This window comes from Monopterus albus, unplaced genomic scaffold (genome assembly GCF_001952655.1).
Source record: "Monopterus albus unplaced genomic scaffold, M_albus_1.0 scaffold64.1, whole genome shotgun sequence".
Lineage (NCBI taxonomy): Eukaryota > Metazoa > Chordata > Actinopteri > Synbranchiformes > Synbranchidae > Monopterus > Monopterus albus.
In genome coordinates, this window is record NW_018127944.1 from 1,233,819 (window position 1) to 1,251,258 (window position 17,440).

Consider the following 17,440-nt stretch of genomic DNA (forward strand, 5'->3'; position numbering starts at 1 on the left):
CATGATGTTTATTTATTATCACAGCTGAAACTGCCTGGAAGCTGCATGTATAAAGATAAAAAAGACAAAAGATACAAAAGCCATTCAATGATTATCACTATGAATCCTGAGAAACCACCATAAAACATCTGGGTTTTAGTGATACTGTTTTCAACGTGTTCTGAATGTCACTCACTTCTGCTTTAATCAAACTATGTTCAGACAACAGTGGGAAAATGCCTATTAGCATAAATATCATAAATAGTCATGAACCGTCTTTAGAATTTACAAAAATACACATTTATAAAGTATTTACATGAGCCTTAGCACTGTGGTTTCAGTCAACACGGAGGATATAAAAATAAGACCATTCCTGTTACGGCTCATTTTAATATTTAATCAGTTTGTACTGCATTTGGAAACTGTCTAAATATACAGGAACGCAGGATGCTTTTATCTCAAAAGATTCTCGTTTTGAGGTAAAGGTAGTGTCACGAAGACAACTTTGGCAGACTTGTGCTGATTATGAATAAACTGTTTCGACATATGAAGTGTAGTCAGCTATAAGGACTCGGCCACTCCAAAGAACTATTGTCTAGATTTGGCAAAATATCAAATGACAGAGTGGTTCTGACAGTAAGACTGTATAATGTAACAGTGTGATGTACTTTAACACTTAGTTATATGTTTAATTGTTCAGTGGTTGTCTTACTTTGCAAGTATATTTTTATCATTAACAGAAAAGTAGGAGTTTTGATGTACTAATACAAACCAGTAAAAAGATAAGTGCTCGTTTTTCTTTGACTTTCCGGCCGGTGTTGGCACAGTTTGAGCCAGGTGTACCTGAAATACGTTACGTTCTTTAGTCTCTCCAGTGATCTGATCCGTGAAAAGGAGTGTTGTGCTCACAATGCACAGAAGCCGATGCCCAGCGTGCACTCTGACCTGTCTGCTATTGGGTAGGTTTTTGTTATTGGGATCCGCAGACACAACATGTCCCTAAAGCAGTGTGCCGCTGTGGTAAAGCAGCTCCTATAGCTCAGCCCCTTCCCTGGGATAGATCAAGCTGTTGACACTGAAGCTGTTGTAGAAGTGGCTGTTGAACTGTCCGCTCTGCCCGCTGCCAAACGAGTTGTAGTACACTCCGCGGTTGAAATGCAAGCCCTCGCTGTGCTCTGACACCCCTGCGTCCTGTCCACCAGGGTTAAGGTGGTACGGGCTCAGGGCCGTAATGTTCCTGTTCGACAGCTCGTTCACCAGTCCCAGGGACCCCTGCCGGCTGGGGGCCCCCGAGCTGAGCGTGGACATGCTGCTGTAAAAGTTATTAAAACATGGAGAGGCTGAGGCCAGTCCAGGTGGCGATGACGAACTCTTGTGATTCTCGGTCATCGCCTCCATCTCAGGGGAAGAGGGCCCCGGGAGCTGAGGACTGTCTGAGGGCTTGAGGGAGGCCGCCACTGCTGGCCTGCCATCCTCGACTTTTGTGGCCCCTGCTGCTGCCATCGCTGCTCCCCCGGCGCTGCTCGGATCTGACCGTCTTTTCCTTTTTCTACGGAAATTTCCATTGTCAAACATCTTTTCACAGTTTGGGTCTAATGTCCAGTAGTTTCCTTTTCCTGCAATTAAGGATAAGAAACACAACATATTAGGATTATTTTGGTTTTGGCTCAGTAAAGCTTGAAGTGATGGAGGGTACACGGCCTATTATGTCTAATTTGTCCTGTCAAAATTTAAAAAGCACTAGGAAGGTAACTGAACTACATCATATAGGCCATCTGTATATTATACTGTGTTGTTTAAAGATTCTAACAGCACTAAAACTAAACATTTAGAGGGTATTCATGCTGTACACCTTTTGTTCTTTTACACATGTTAGGGGGTTATGTAACAATGTCAGCTTGTTCACCTAAGTTCTCATCCAATTCAGCTTCACTAACACTTACTTAACGTAACATATTATTTACAGTGATATCTTCCCTCGGGCGTTCACGGTACCTGGGTCGTCCTCGTCCCTCGGCACTTTCTTGAAGCAGTCATTCAGAGACAAATTGTGCCGAATCGAGTTCTGCCAGCCGGCTTTGCTCTTCTTATAAAATGGGAAATTGTCGGCGACGTACTGGTAGATCTGGCTCAGGGTCAGCTTCTTCTCGTGCGCATTCTGGATGGCCATGGCTATGAGCGCAGAGTAGGAGTAGGGCGGCCGGACCAACTTCAGCAGCTCCTCCTGTCTGGCGATGGACAGCCATCCCAGGTCGGGCCCGCCGAATCCAGGTGAGTTTGTTATGAATTGCCGCTGCGAACCGTAGGAGGGCGGGATGAACGACGCCGGGTTGTTGCCGTGCAGGTAGGACGCGGGGGAGTTTACCCCAGGCCCGTTGAGCCACAGGTATGGGTTTGGAGACGATGCGTAATCCCCTAGGCCGTAGCCGGCGGGTCTCTGTGCGCCCTGGAGGCTCTGCTGGTGGTACATGCTTTTGAAGTTGTCGCAGTAAACAGCAGCCATGTCCGGGGCCTCCTGTGCGCCTTTGGGTGGGAGAGAGCCGACGGTGGGGGAGGTGTGGTGCTGGTGCTGGGACTGTGGGTCGATGGAGTTCATCACTCCCCGCGGGAAATCCCAGAGGAAATGCTGAAGCGGTTCAAGTGGCCTCTCCCGGCGGTGCGCAGGTAGCAGCAACAAGTGTCAGGGAGGATGGAGGAGTTTGGGGAGTTTTAATAGTATAAACCCATCACAGGAGCCACATTCACACAGCCGATAATTCCCAGACAGCCAATAGACACACACTGAGTAACAGGGGGTGTGGTCACGTTGTGTCTTTTTCAGCAGAGCGGGCCAGTGGCTCCCAAATGTTTCCCCCTGACAAAACCTCCTGGGGGGGACACAGCAGTCACCTGCTGGGTTCAGAGACCGAGGCTTGATCGGTTAAACTCAGTCACAAAACACCAAACTGCACTCAGGCTGCAAGATTCTTACTTTTAAAATCACAGTTTGCTTGTCCTTCTTTCACTTCTTGAATTATTGGCATTTGATAGACAGACTTACCCACCCACCCTCACTCATTCAATGAGACCTCAACTGTTGCACAAAACTAAAGATAAAAAAGCAATATAAACTGAAATATCTCCCATTATTAAATCTGAGATGATTCATGGGTGGGCCAATATAATATTTCTTCACTTTTATGGGAAATCTTGAGCTGGTAAGATTTAAAATACTTTATATTGGTATTGTCACTTTGATCATTTAGGATGCAATTCTCTTATTAGTGTAAATATACTGTCGTGATTACACCAATATTTACTTTTTGTTTTCCACCACCACAATAACATGAATGACAAACTCCCATCTTCTTCAGGAGCCCAGGTGGTCAGCACTGTGAGCTGGAAAGCTCACTTCTCTGTGGCACCGAGTCTGCCAGACATTATTGCACTGGTTGATTTTATCCATCCAGGCTACAACATGAAAACCTAATGAGAATTAAGGTCTTTCCTCTCATTTTTCCTGGTCACATTGGGTACTGTCTGTGAGCTGAACGTACCATTACACACCTACTATGTTCTGTTCCTGTAGACACCTTTCCTGACAGGAGGAAGCTGGCTTTTAATTTCTGCAGGTCAAAGTAAAATGTTTCACCTGCAGTGAGAATATGTGTATTTATTCTCAGTGAGTCTGCACTGAAATGACTTACTTTTTGAGAAAATATAGCTTTAACTCCACTCTGACATCAGACCAACTGACTTTCTGTGGACACTGTACTGGACACAACTGCTTTCCTGCCCATTAACAGCCCAAGTGATGCATAAATAACAAAACCTGCTCATGAACTGCTGCAGCATATTTGGCATCTTTGTTAACTTTGGGAACTCAGAGTTTAAAATGCATGTTTGTGGGTCTGAGCAATGAATGAACCACTAGTGGCTCAGTGGCATGATGGGCTTGAAGAACACGCCATGTTATTTACTGTACAGAACTGAGCTGTAATCACCAGTACACTGCAAATGCATAGAGAAACTAAAACACAGCGTGGACAAACCAAACCTTTCAGAAGCCTGAGATGGCAGCTCTGATGGAGGAGGTTTGAGTCCAGGTGCTCCCAGTTGCACTGATGTCACAGCCCCGCCTACCAGTCACCTGCATGGAAACCACAATAAACCAGCAGTAAACCAATAAATCAAACTGTGAATATAAAGACAACATATGAATTAAAACACTTATCCACCTGCTGCTCTGATGAAACGATTTACATGTTGATTAACCGGGTCATCATTTTCCACTTTTAACAGTCTAGAGTTGACTTTTAATTATATTAAGGTCACAGTATAAGTTTTTCTTTACAACATGGTTTTAAAATTGTGTTTAACTAATACAGGTCTATTTGTATTGCTGCTATAATAATTTTAAAATCATGTAGATATATTTTTATGTACTCAGGTCCCCCTTGCAAATTAGATGTCAATCTCATCTGGACAAGAGATAAGTCTATAAATGTTTCAAGATAATCACAAATTCAACCTAACATAGCAAAGAGCTTCCTCCAGCCTTGTACCTCTGAGTAAATCCTTTCTCTCCACCTCTGGCTGAGATATTGTACGGTGGAACCACAGTGCCACCTTGAGATGCCTTTTTCTGTGCCAATACCCAGAGTGCCAGCTATTCTCAAAACGTGTGGAGCTTTGGTGTAGGACAGCACATTCACCACAAGATGGAGGCAGCTCACTGCAGAGTGTGGGGTCTGAGCTGACGGTGCACATCACGAGGATCACAGCAAAGAGCTTAACTCTGCTGTAAATATCTTTCAAGGTGCCAAAGAGCCTTCAAACTCTTGTGCATTTTGGCCTCAGAAATCTAATATGAAAGCGTGGTTTTGAGGGCTCCTGCAGGTGGAGGGAGTCTTTGAAGAGGTTGCATTATGCCTTTGGATAACATCAAAGCTTGTTCCAACACCAGAGAGTCCAGAGTAGGAGACCAAACAATGTTTCTTAGGGTCTTCAAAGTAAGGCCGAGTTAATATAAATGTTATTTGACCAGAGCCTGTCTGCATTTTGAAAGAACCCATCAGTGTTACATTTGTTCTTGGAGAGGAACTTTCTAATAAAGCAGTAGCAAACCCCCTCTGGGCCCCGCTGTGATTACACTGGTTGGTATTGACACATTATCTGCCAACACTTCCCTGTTTTTCAGCATCTGATAGACTGAGGTTTTTTCTAATGCAGCCTTCCCACTGAGATCCAGGCCGCAGAGTAATTGTCCACACAGCACCAGGAGTCGCTCTGTCTGACTGTAATTCTATAATATCTGGGTTGGCTATGGCAATAATCCCCAGGCTCATCGAGTGTCGCCAAAAGCGTTTCACAAACTCAAATGTATGTATGAGAGTCTAAGACTGTGGAAAAGGGAAGACTCTCTGACTGTGAAGCCCCTGTCAGCAGACGCTTTTAAAGAAGAAACAGTTCGAGTTAATGAGTTGTGACTTTTCCCGTTGCTGTCTGAGTTCAAGCACCCGAAGGATAGAAACACGACAACGGCTGCATGAATGGGTTTCCATCATTTGCTACATTTTTCTCATTTCTGAAAATGGTATAATTTTAACTCCACATCGAGCAGGACATACAAAGAAAACAAACAGGAAAAGTGTCAAATACCCCACAACAGGGTGTGGATCAGTAGCTGCCCTGGTTTGTTCTCAGTGTGACCGACAGCGACAGACAGTGACAGACGAAAACAAAGCCTGACCCAGAAAGTCCCAGTGAGGTGCTGGGCCACCAGGTGCCACCAGAGCAGCTCCACCTTGGCACTGACTCCCCAGGTCTCTGAACCCTCCTGGAGGGATGAACACCGCTCTTGGTGGAGACGGTGTCTAACATGTCGCTCCAACATCTCCCATAGCTGTTCAGCTGAGATGTAGTGAGATGTAACATATGATTCACATCATTTTCATCCTTATTAAATCATTCAGTGACCCCTGGTGCCCAGTGGATGGGGGCACTGTCATCTCAGAAGAGACGGCAGTTTCCTTTCATTCGTCACTCATCTGTATGTTGCTCTTCATCACTTTGATTAAAACATACCCATGTGTTGCATGCATGTCTGCATTTGTGACATGAAGCTCAGGGAGGTCTTAAAACCTTAACAGGATGTTGCCGGATGTCAAAAATAAAAGCAGACGCCAGCTCGGCTCTGCATCTTTGCAACACAGTCACAATCTGGTCTGTTCAAAGCAGCAATAAGTCTTTAATGAAATGCTCAAAGACGAGTAGAACACAGTTTTGGGCATGTTGATATCTTTGTGCAAGAATTATGGAGAAAACATAGAAGCAGGGTGCTCGCTCCTCCTTAATGTGGAGAGCCCATCCAAGAAATACACGTTTATTTATGTTAGTCATGACTATTTTTAAAAGAAAAGGTAATTTTAGAAAAAAGGCAGCACACACTAGGACAAAACCACATAAGATATGGTATTCTTATGGTATTTTTGATATGAAACCATGTAATAACAGAAAAAAGAGAAAAAACAGGAAAAAGACAAAACCAGGAACATGAAAAATGCACAGTCCATATGTTTTTGCTGTCAAGCCTGAGGCGGGAAGGATGCAACTTTCAATAAAAGTGTTTCCTCAAACACCTCAGAGTACTTTAGTTTTGAAAATGCACAAGGATACAAACAAGTGCTAAATAAACAGCAGGAAAGACACCAAGTACATACATGGTTGACACAAGAGATTTACATGTCAAAACAGGAAAACACAGCTCTTATCCAGAGGTGGCGGGCCTGCATACGGACAGGAGGTTGAACAGCTGGTCCTGTGGTGCGGTCGCAACAACCTGGAGCTGATTACACTCAAGTTCCTGGGCTCCACTGTCTCCCAGGACCTGAAATGGACTTCTAACATCAGCACCATCACCAAGAAGCCAAGCAGAGGATGTGTGTCTATATTTCTGTCCTCCCCAGTCACATCCACGATGCACTTGTACAGGTGTACCTAATAAAGTGGTCAGTGAGTGTATATTTTATAAGTACTTTGCTTTTATTTTCCTAATGCACATTCCTTCCAGATGGATGGATGTCTTCATCCTGCTTTACTTTTCCTGGTTTCAAAGGCCCACGCGTTTCTTCAGGTCAACAGAATCATGAAAGGATCTGTGGCCAAAATGAGCCTTCCTTACGGCTGCTCAGCCGTCAGTTGCATCACCAAAGTTGTACATCAAGAGGATGAGAGAGCATCTGATTTCAGCAGCCAGTCCTGTTCTCTTTTATCTCAAAGCCTAATCAAATCGTTCTAGTCACCTAAACCTCAAAAAGGTATTACTGCTCTGGCTTTGTGCTAATAGAAGGGGCAGAACCTCCAAACAGTGTGGCTCACTTCAACCTAACCGACCCAACTGTAATTTGTCTTGTCCACTCTGTTTCTGTCAATGAGGGTAGGGTAGGCTAAATAACACCTCACCTCAGTAAACAGTAACACAATACAGTTCAACAGCAGCACAAACTGCAGCCTCTGTACGATCAGTCAGTTGAACCATCATCCATTATCTGCACCGCTTATCCTGATGAAGGTTACGGGGGGCTGACACTGGGCAAGAGGCGGTGTCCACCCTGGACAGGTCGCCAGTCTGTCACAGGGCTGACATGAAGGAGGATTTATTGCAGGACTGGTGGATGCATTAATTAATTTTATCTAAGATATAAATGAATAAATAGCTTAAAGCAGCTCAGCACTAACACTTGAAGATAAGGGTGAAAATGTGAAATGTTGTCCTTTATGTCCCGAAGATGAAACTGTCATGCTGTAAAAAATGAATGAATGGTCTAATAATTTGATTAAAGGCACTAAATGTAAAGAATTCACTGTATTCTTTAAATGATGGGATCATGCCTGAATGGGTTAACTGTACACAATCCACAAAATCCTCATATGTACATAAGCAGGCGAATGTGTTAGGTCTTACTGCTTTGTGGCTGAGCTGCAAATTTGTGGATGCAAAGATTTATTTACTCCTGTTTCCGAGACAGTCTCGTCCATTCAGCCGAGGCACAGTCTCCACCATTTACCTCCAGTCTATTTCTGTGACATATTTACTCCCATGAGTCGGGCTCAGTGAAGCTACCTGTGTTCAGCTGAGTCGGATCATTCACACAGGAACACTGGTGAAATAAACACGTGCACCTATTATATGTCATATGCGGTGAACACACACATACCTGCAAGCAATGGAAAACAGATAAGAATATGTATAGCTACACACAGAAGGCTTTCATAGCAGGCGCTGCCAACATAGTGCTGCTTTTGAGAGGGCACATCCAGAGGCTGTTATTGCTCTATATGTTTGTAACGCTGCCATGGAAAAATAAGGGGCTCGGCCACAGGCATTTCCTCGGTTCCTCCCCCCCAGCCAGCTCTCCAAGCCTGTGTGGGAGGGAGGCAGCGAGCGTTTAGATGAGGACTGAGCACATGTCACACTTCATCATTTTCAGAAATAGGCATCCTAATGTCTCCTGCATATATTCTATCACAGACCCCTCTCACCAGCCGGCTCGTGTTTCTTTGACCACCCCAACTATTTGTTCCTTCTATTGTCTGGGTTCATGCAGCGCAGACCCCCACAATCATCTTATTTACTGGAAATGTTGATTTAGTGTCACATTAGAGACATGGGAATTCAAATATAAACATTTGAAGGAGAGTATTTGGTGCGTATTGTTTGGTCTGAGCCTTGTGGTGCTCACTACTGGTTGCTCATGTTACTGGCCACCAAGGCGTTGAAGTTCATTTCAGTGTTGTGCACTTTTAAAGTTGCTGATTTTTTATTTCAGATGTTGTTGATGTCTAAAATGACAATGTAATGTCTGAAGCTGGGACACCACTAAATTTCAGAAACAAGAATCCCTTCAACTCCATTGTTTGGCCATTTAAAGATCAAGTAGCTCAAGTTGTTACAAAAGAAGAAGCTTATCTAAACTCTAGAGGATCCGTTCACCTTGTTCAACCTTCACACCCACTTCATACAGCCACTGGCCAACTGTGCAGAGGCTCTATTTGAAATTCTCTGTCAAATGTACTTTAAATATTCTCCACACAGCTACTTCTCACAGCTGAATGCTTTGTACCTTTATTCCAGTTTCTACAATGCAACAGTAAGTGAAACCTAGTGAAAGGTGCAAAAGATACCGAACAATCAGAAAAGCAGTGTAACACAACCAGTGTGGCAGAATTTTGCCCTTCATTGAAGTGTAGCTATTCCAAACAAACACAGTTTTAAGCACACAGAGCACTTTGGCATAGTTTCAGATAATACAAACACCAGACTTTATATGAACACAACAGCAAAGCTTTAGACACGACCAAGGCCTGGAGGTGGACATGCAGACTGTTTTAAATTGATGTCCCTGTGAGTACTAACAACCATGGTTTGCACAACAAAGCACCTTAAGGATTCAGTATGTTTAAAACTAAATAAAAAACACTCCAAGGCAAATGACAAATGTGGTTTGTAAAAAGCCCACGGTCGTAGAGATGTATAGAGTATGGAGGTTCGAGTGGGTTAAATAGTGTGAAAATGGAAAAGGCATAGTTCGGGTCAGGTCCCGCTCCCAAACCTCACATAATTACATAATCTCCACATAAATAACAGCTGAAATCAGAAATACAGCTCTGCTCATTTGTGTTACTCTAAAATCAGCTCCCTTTGTGATCCAGAGGACAATCAAAGCTACAGTATGTAAGAATACAACAAAACATACTGATCAAACTGAAATAACTGAAAATCTCTGACTGGTTCAAGAGGTCAGCCTCACTCAAAACCCTTAGAAACTAATATCCCTGCGCCGTTGCCAGTGCTGTTCAATGAGGCTGGGTCACGGGAGGCTTCGACAGCACCTCTCCACATTGAGACGAGTCCTGGAGCACTGAAGTGACGAGTCCTACAACAAAAATATTTGAAAAATGTTGCACACTCGTAGCACAGTTGTGAACTGTGGCTGCTCGAGTCTTTGATGTGCCATCCAACTCTAAAATACACTGTTACAAGCTCAGCCTTCTTCAAAGTCTTCTTTGCTTTTTTGCTCCTTTCTGCCAGTTCCAGCTGCTTTGACATGAGTTAAAACTGAGTGAAGAATTCAGGTGAGAAACCTGAAAGAAACTGCAGCTAATTCATGAAACGAGCCACTACCTTATAAGCTAAAAGGTAGTTATAGCAGCATGAAAAGCACAAAGAACCCACCATAAAGTGGGACATTGAGCCGCTGGTGTTTTGTGCACCAATCACTGTTCTGTTTAGAATTCACTGCAAGTAATCAGCATTAAAAAAACACCCCTTTCATTCTCTTTGACTTGGAGGCCTAATGGCTTTTTTTTTAGTATCGACTTTGTGTCCTAAACAGCACAAACATCATTAACCCAATCCATTGTTATTCTAATCTCTCTGTCAGTGGCCTTGGAGGCAGAGCTCTCATCTGGCTGAAACAGTTTCCTCATTGTGAGCCTGTAGGGTGGTCCAACCTGACGTCTCCAAACCGCATCCTCCTGCCTCTCCTTATGCGGTCCTAGTTACACCTCTCCATCTCGCCTCCCACCAAGTCTTTCCCCCTCACTCGACACAAAAACCCCTCACTGGCCGTCGTTTGTTGACCTCTCTGGCATGGCGGCAGTTTGCCCTTAAAAAAAGTCCTGAAACACTGCCCTTTCAGCTTGTTTAGGAGCAGGACACTGGTGGACTCTTGTCCACTCCCCACCCCCATAACAGACAGGAAGAGCCACTGCCATCTCCTCCACGACTTGAGCAGGTGCAAAGACAAGGCTCAATGACATCTTTGTACCAAATGGAAGAGGTCTGGGGTTTTAACAGTGGCCCAGGCTGGGCACCACCTCCCCTCTGTCTGCCTGTGGGGGAACTTGAATGAGAGAAGTCAGCGGTGACAGGCTGTGGAGGGGGAACTCATAAATCCTGGAGTGACACAAGCACCAAAGGTAGTTGGTTTTTGGCTTCCGCAGCTGCCCGTCATGTTCCTTGTATCACTGCTGCTTTGGAGTTTTACTGGCTGTAGTAACTCATGTTGGCCCAGTGCTGCCTCTGAGCCCAGTACAATAGAAACTCTCAATAGCAAGTCCTGTGTTGTAACTGTGACTTAACTACCGCATGAACTATTCTTTAGTCCAGCATCTCTGAAAAAACTGCTCGGCAGTTCACATAAAATTTTGTTAATTAAACGAGCAAGTTTTGAATGTGCTGCTACAATGGTAAGAGAGTGGTTTCCAGTGTTTACTGGGAGCTTTAGTTGCAAATGTGTGTATTTCCTCCTCTACCCACACATTGCTATCAGATGTGACAGATTTGCAGCCTGCTAGCCTCTTGCCATAATCACAGATTTCAACCTGTCTTAATTTTTCTGCTTCCAAAGATGCTGAAGCTAAAATGTGAGGGTGGACAAATATTAACAGGTTTATTAATAAAAAAAATATAGTTAAAGCCTGCAGTGAGTCCATAAAACCACTGCTGGACTGGACGGAACCAAAACCCTAACGCGGTTGATGCTCTCTTAGACACCAAGGCCAGTTTGTGTTAAATGATGTGCATGTGGTGTCAAATTGCTGAGGATGCCTTTGTAATTTGTTTGTGCATCATCTTTTTTTCCCCCTTAAACTCCAGTGTTGAGCTTTCAGGGCCAAAATACAGATTAGTGCATCGGTATGGGTCAGGGAGCTGTGGAAAGGAAAGAAGCGGCTGCCTCTGGGCTGAAGAAGATCTAACTCTGGCTTGCAGTGGTGGGAAGTAACTAAGTATGTTTACTCATGTTCTGTACTTAAGAACAATTTTGAGGTATCTGTACTTTACTTGAGTATTTTCATTTTGTGTTACTTCCTACTTTGACTTGATTACATTTTAGTGGCCAATATACTTTTTACTCACTACCTTTATAACTTTAGTTATTAGTTACTTTTCAGAACTAGATGAATAGAAAAATTATAGCATAATCATTAGACTTTATTGAACTCCAGTGGAAAATTCACAAGCTACCCATCAGTACTTCAACTTATAAGCATTTAAGCTAGCTGAAACACGCTCCACCTGTATCTTAATTATTAAACTGCCACTGTTTGATTATGCTTTGACACGCAAAATGCATTTTGCTGTTACAATTTTGAGACAGGAAGTCTGGATCCAGCTTGTGGCTTTTATTTTGATGTCATAATTGTTTATCCTTTAGATAACAATCTATAATTGAATGCACAGTGCCAGCCATTTTTGATTCTAATGGTGAGATAAACTCTCTTTGGCAATAAGCTAAATTCAGGTTCTTGCCAAATACCAAAATGCAGCTGATGGCCCAGGAACAGGCCACACAGCTGGCGATGAAAACTGAAGAACTGGGTAGTAAAAGCTGAATCTGACTGAAATGATTGATAACACGGTAAATGAAAATGACCGGTCAGCATATCCATTTGAGACCTTGTGTGTGATCACCGTGTAACCCTCTATACTATGACATTACTGCAGTTTTGTGATGATCGAGTTGATTCTGAGCCTAATGATCAGCCACAATAAACCATCCTCTCGCTTCCAACATGTGGAGAATGTGAGGTTTTATTATTTCTGGAGCCAGTCCCATGGCCTGAGCCTTTGCAGCCCACCCTGGATTTCGTGGAGCTCTCAGGCACTGACCTCTGGAACAATGTGGGGTGCTGTGCTGGTTATGAGGGCCGGCTGCCCCCACCTGCTTGCAGCCTTACTGGCCTGGCCAAGGGCCACAAAGCCTGTTGGAACTCTGAATCTGGTCAACTTGGTTTTGCTACAAGATTTGAGTCTGAAAAGCAATTAAGTTGAACAGCTATAAGATAGTCCAGTCCAGAACTACTACTAATACTCGTTTACTGTGAGTGATGCCATCACTAGCTGCTTTTTAATAAATGTCAAGAATCAAATTGAAGATCATATACGATTTCACCTGTGTGTGGCCTTTATGTACCATTTACATCATATACACACACACACACACACACACACACACACACACACACACACAGACAGACAGGTGGGACAGCCACCTGGAGCAACTTCAGGTTCACCATCTTGCTCAAGGACACACTGACACAGACTGGAGAAGCCGGTGATCAACCTGCCAACCCTCCTGAGCCACAGTCACTCAGCTGTCAGCTCATACATACTACACTGACAAGCAAGCATTTTCATGAGCCGTCAGCTGCCTGTACTTATACTACACTTGCTTTTTGTGATTCTTGTTTTTTGACCCTCATTTACATGAAGCCTTCTCTATAAAGTCTTGACCAAGTCTTAACCCTTAATCAGCCCAACTTGAATGCATCTTTTCAAAAACGTCCACATTTTCCAAAAACCTCACCACTTTCCCAACTGTCTTCATTTTCCAAGAATGTCCTCATTGTTAAGGTATAACAGTCAAATTTGTCCTCAGGAAGAAGGAGAAACAAGCGCACGCACACACACACACACACACGCACACACACCAGCTTCATGCACTGTAGATGACACGGTGTTGTGTGAATCTGCTGTGCCCCACCTGCCTCAGCTGTAACAGGGGTACGTGCATGAACAGTGGTACAGCAGACCGCGATACAGCACAATGCTGACACAGAGACGACAGGAGATAAACACCTTTACAGCTTGTTAAAAAATAATTACTCAGTGTTCTTTTGTTCCTTTCTGCAGCTGCTCTTATATCATTGGCTACTGGCTCAGAGTCACACTGTCAATCATGACAAAACAGAACTATTAATGACACACACAGTAATAGTCTGGACTCTGAGGCTTTGGGTTGACACCCCCCCCCGTTACGTCTGCATTTAGTGATTTCACTTTTTGAACTAGATCAGGGAAATAGAACTTCAAATGTAAACATCCCTGCATTTCTGTGCAAAGCACAAACCCAGACTACACATTAAAAATGCTAAAGTTCACAGAGCAAACAAAACAATTAGAACATTAAACCAGGGTAGGCAAGTTGAATGAGTTTAATCTATTATACACAAATTAATAAAGCAAAAATACAAAGAAGCACTGATCATAATCATTTAATATGCTTAACAGGAGAAAATTAAGAATGGCTCTTATAAATATAGTGCATTTTATATTTACAACTTGTAGATTCTAATCGTGACATGAAGAAACTACACCACTTGTCTTTTGATTTAAAACTTGGTTTAATTTACAGGTCTGTAAATTCCAATTTATTTCTAAATCATTTCCTAAGAAGTTTCCTGGAGAGCACCGTATAATTTGGTACTAAGTTTGGTACTCAGTTCGTGCACTTCCGGCTGTATCTCAATGCTAAGCTAGCACAAACCCAAGGCTATTTTCAGAGGACAGAAGGTGAACCACACATGTGAAATGTTACATTTGTGCACAAGCAGCCATCCAATTCAGCATAAATGAAAAATACAATTTCATATGATTAATAAACAAACACTAAATTTGAACTGAGATTTACACTGAGCAGTTTTGTTCATGAAAATTCATCTGGAAACTGAAAATTCTTACAAATTGTTTTATATTGGAAATGGGACATCAAACATCACAACCTGTTAGACTCAAAGCCCCAGTATCAAACATTATACACCCATAAAAATATGAAAGATTTTAGTCTTAACTTGTTTCTCCACTATAAATTCCCTCCTTTTATACAACGCTGTCTTTTGTTGTGTGTGCCGACACTACACCAACAGGATAAATCATATTCACCCAAACAGTGGTAAGCTCTCTCCTTTTATCCTGTTGTTTCATCATCTCACTTATGTCTTCTTTTTTTGTTGTCATCTTTGCTGGAGAACAGAGAGGCACCCAAAACGGCTAAGGCCACACCTGCTATAGCTACACCTCCAATCACAGCGGCTGTTTTAACCTGCAAAAGACAAATGAGAGACAGGCTGACACTCAGGATCTATTTTAATTTGGATTTGATTCACATATAATCTGCAAAATCTGGAAAAGGATTAGTGCAGTTTGCGTTGCCAAACAACCTCACAGCATTGTTTATTAATGGAAGTAGTTCCCTACTGTCATATGACCTGGCAACACAGTGAACATTTATTAGTAATGAACAGCTGTTTCTACCTGCATCCAGTCTTAATGCTGAGCTAAGCTGACCTGCTGCAGGCTCCAGCCCCTAGTGAGAGTGTGACATGCATATAATGCCTTGCAAAAGTGTTGAACCCTCTTGTTAAATCACCCATTTCATTGTATATCAATTACTACATTTATATTTTCATTTACAACAATAAAAATTTAATTGAATTACTTGCAGGCTAAGCAACATGAGTTTTACACCACAAGGTTTTCAGTTTCTAATGATGGAACATAATATGCTGCTTGCAAAAGTATTCAACCATCTTCATTTTGGTTGACTTCAATTCATTGAGGTACACAATGTTACTTTCTCACCTCACTCATGCAGTCTGTCTCGCTTTCTGCTGACGCCATCCTGCTCTCGCCGCTTCTCTGCCTCTCCATAATCTGTCTCTCCATCAGTTGCTGCTTCTCCATCGTCTTTCTCTCCACCATTTTGCTCTGTCAAGCAAAAGGCAAACAATACAACAACAGAGATTTTATAGTTTAGTAACAGGTACTCTATAAATGCTGTGGGGGCGACTGTGTCTCAGTGGGTAGAGCAGTCGTCTCCCAACCAGAGGGTCAGAGGTTTGAATCTCGGCGCCTGCAGTCCACATGTCAAAGTGTCTTTGGACAAGATACTGAACCCCCAAGTTGCCCCCGATGGTTAGAGCCATCGGTTGAGGTGACGCCGCAGATGGCTGCCTCAGTTCTGTACCGGAAACAAATTCCTTGTGCGTAACATGGCCAAATAAAGGTGATTGATTAATTATTATAACACCCATCAGGTAGGCTAACATCAGTTTGTCCTTACTCTCTGAACCTGGCTATTTTATTAAAGAAAAAAAAAAATCACAAGAATACTTTTACTGTAATTGAGCACACACAAGTACAACGTGCAGTTTCTGAAACAGTTCATTCATTCTGGCATCCACAACAGGCAAAATCATACAAGTAAAAGCAAGCAAACAAACAAAAGGCTGCTATAAATAAGTAACAACAACAAAACACTGAATTTCAGGTTCGCTGCCACATATCTCTCTATGAAAGGATGTGCATTTCTAATGAAATAAGGTTTGTACCAGTGCTACAATTCACTGTCCATAAATGTCCTGGTAATGTACAAAGTCCAATTCTATCAAAACAAGAAACTCTGACTACTTTAAAGTGTAAAGTGTAAAGTGCAGTGCTTTAAAGGATGGGACTGCTGTTTCATCTCCACTTTAAAATAATGACGTGCATCAGTTAGCTCATTATTTGCCAAGTGTGGAAGCAGACTAGCTCAATGGAAGTGACAACTGGGGGGCAAGAGGTGGTGAATGACACCACATGAAAAGGGTCTTTTCACCGTTACCTATTTCTTCTTCCTTTTAGCTTTGACTGTTGTGGCAGTCTACCAATGTTAAAGACGCTGCCACCAGCTGCTGTAATGTGTAACATCATGATTTTACACTGGCAATTAAACCTGCAATAAAGCCAGTTCTTTAAACCTGTAAATGTTTATCCTGTCTCAAGTCAGCAACATCTAATGTTGACACATTTGCAAAATGATGAGATTTATGTAGATGTGACTTTTGAGCTTCAAAAAGAGTCTAAAATTACACATGGTGGCTCCTAGAGTGGTGTCTGTCTTCTGATCTAACCTTTGGCAAGAAAGCAAACAAGTGTCTCAGCGTATCACACTCAGCTACATGTAGATATACAGGCAAAACAAGCCCCAGTATAAAGCACCCCTACATACAGTTGACTCTAAAGAGCCGGCTGAAGGGAACGTGGGGTCCTCTGATTTAGTATCGTGGCTGTACGATGGCTGCTTCCGCATTCTGGATAATTATTTTATAGCTACAACACAGGGGTGATGACAACCGCACTAGGTGGGTTTTTTTAAACTAAAATCCACCTGTTAAACATCCTCTATTGTGTGAAACACAGGCAATCACTATTTATTCAGCTCTGCATTTGCTTCTTATCAGTAATAATATATCGTGTCAGATCTGTGTATTGTTACAATGAATAAGACACTATTATGGCAAACTCATCTAGTACCCAGGTACAGACACACAGCAGGCTGTGGATCACTCTGATAAAGCGATTTCCCACTGATACATCAATAAAATATGTTAGGACTGCATCTTAATGCATTACACAAGATTTGTCATGATGTATAGACGTGGTTCATATGATACTATGGGCTGGGGAAACTAAACTGAAATAAATCTAAAACAAAACCTGTTCATAATGGAGATGTAAAAACCACTGATATTAAATTATACTATATACTTTCCTCTTCATAACAGTCTCCATCGTTAGTAGCTCCCATACATGCAGAGGGCAACACACAAATTATACATACAAAAACTCTTGAGTCATTCTGAACATTTCCTGCTG

The 17,440-nt window shown here is 42.6% G+C and overlaps 2 protein-coding genes across 6 annotated transcripts in view; both read right to left on the reverse strand.

Annotated features, from left to right (window-relative positions):
• The window catches only part of foxi2 (forkhead box I2), a 35,739-nt gene continuing 18,299 nt past the window's right edge, over window positions 1–17,440 (reverse strand). Inside the window, exons 1-4 of one of the 5 annotated variants that reach the window (XM_020604182.1) lie at window positions 4,197–4,387; window positions 4,016–4,108; window positions 1,975–2,846; window positions 1–1,595 (exon numbers count right to left, since the gene is read on the reverse strand). In XM_020604182.1, the coding sequence (XP_020459838.1) occupies window positions 1,012–1,595; window positions 1,975–2,575 (1,185 nt within the window). In that variant the 5' untranslated portion in view covers window positions 2,576–2,846; window positions 4,016–4,108; window positions 4,197–4,387 and the 3' untranslated portion in view covers window positions 1–1,011. Of the gene's footprint in view, window positions 1,596–1,974; window positions 3,994–4,015; window positions 4,109–4,196; window positions 4,388–17,440 lie in introns of those variants that run through there. The other 4 variants (XM_020604178.1, XM_020604180.1, XM_020604181.1 and 1 more) reach the window with 4 other exon arrangements.
• The window catches only part of LOC109962456 (retinoic acid receptor responder protein 3-like), a 4,938-nt gene continuing 2,215 nt past the window's right edge, over window positions 14,718–17,440 (reverse strand). The window contains exons 4-5 of the mRNA XM_020604185.1: window positions 15,386–15,511; window positions 14,718–14,846 (exon numbers count right to left, since the gene is read on the reverse strand). Coding sequence (XP_020459841.1) covers window positions 14,733–14,846; window positions 15,386–15,511 — 240 coding nt within the window. The 3' untranslated portion in view covers window positions 14,718–14,732. The remainder of the gene's footprint in view (window positions 14,847–15,385; window positions 15,512–17,440) is intronic.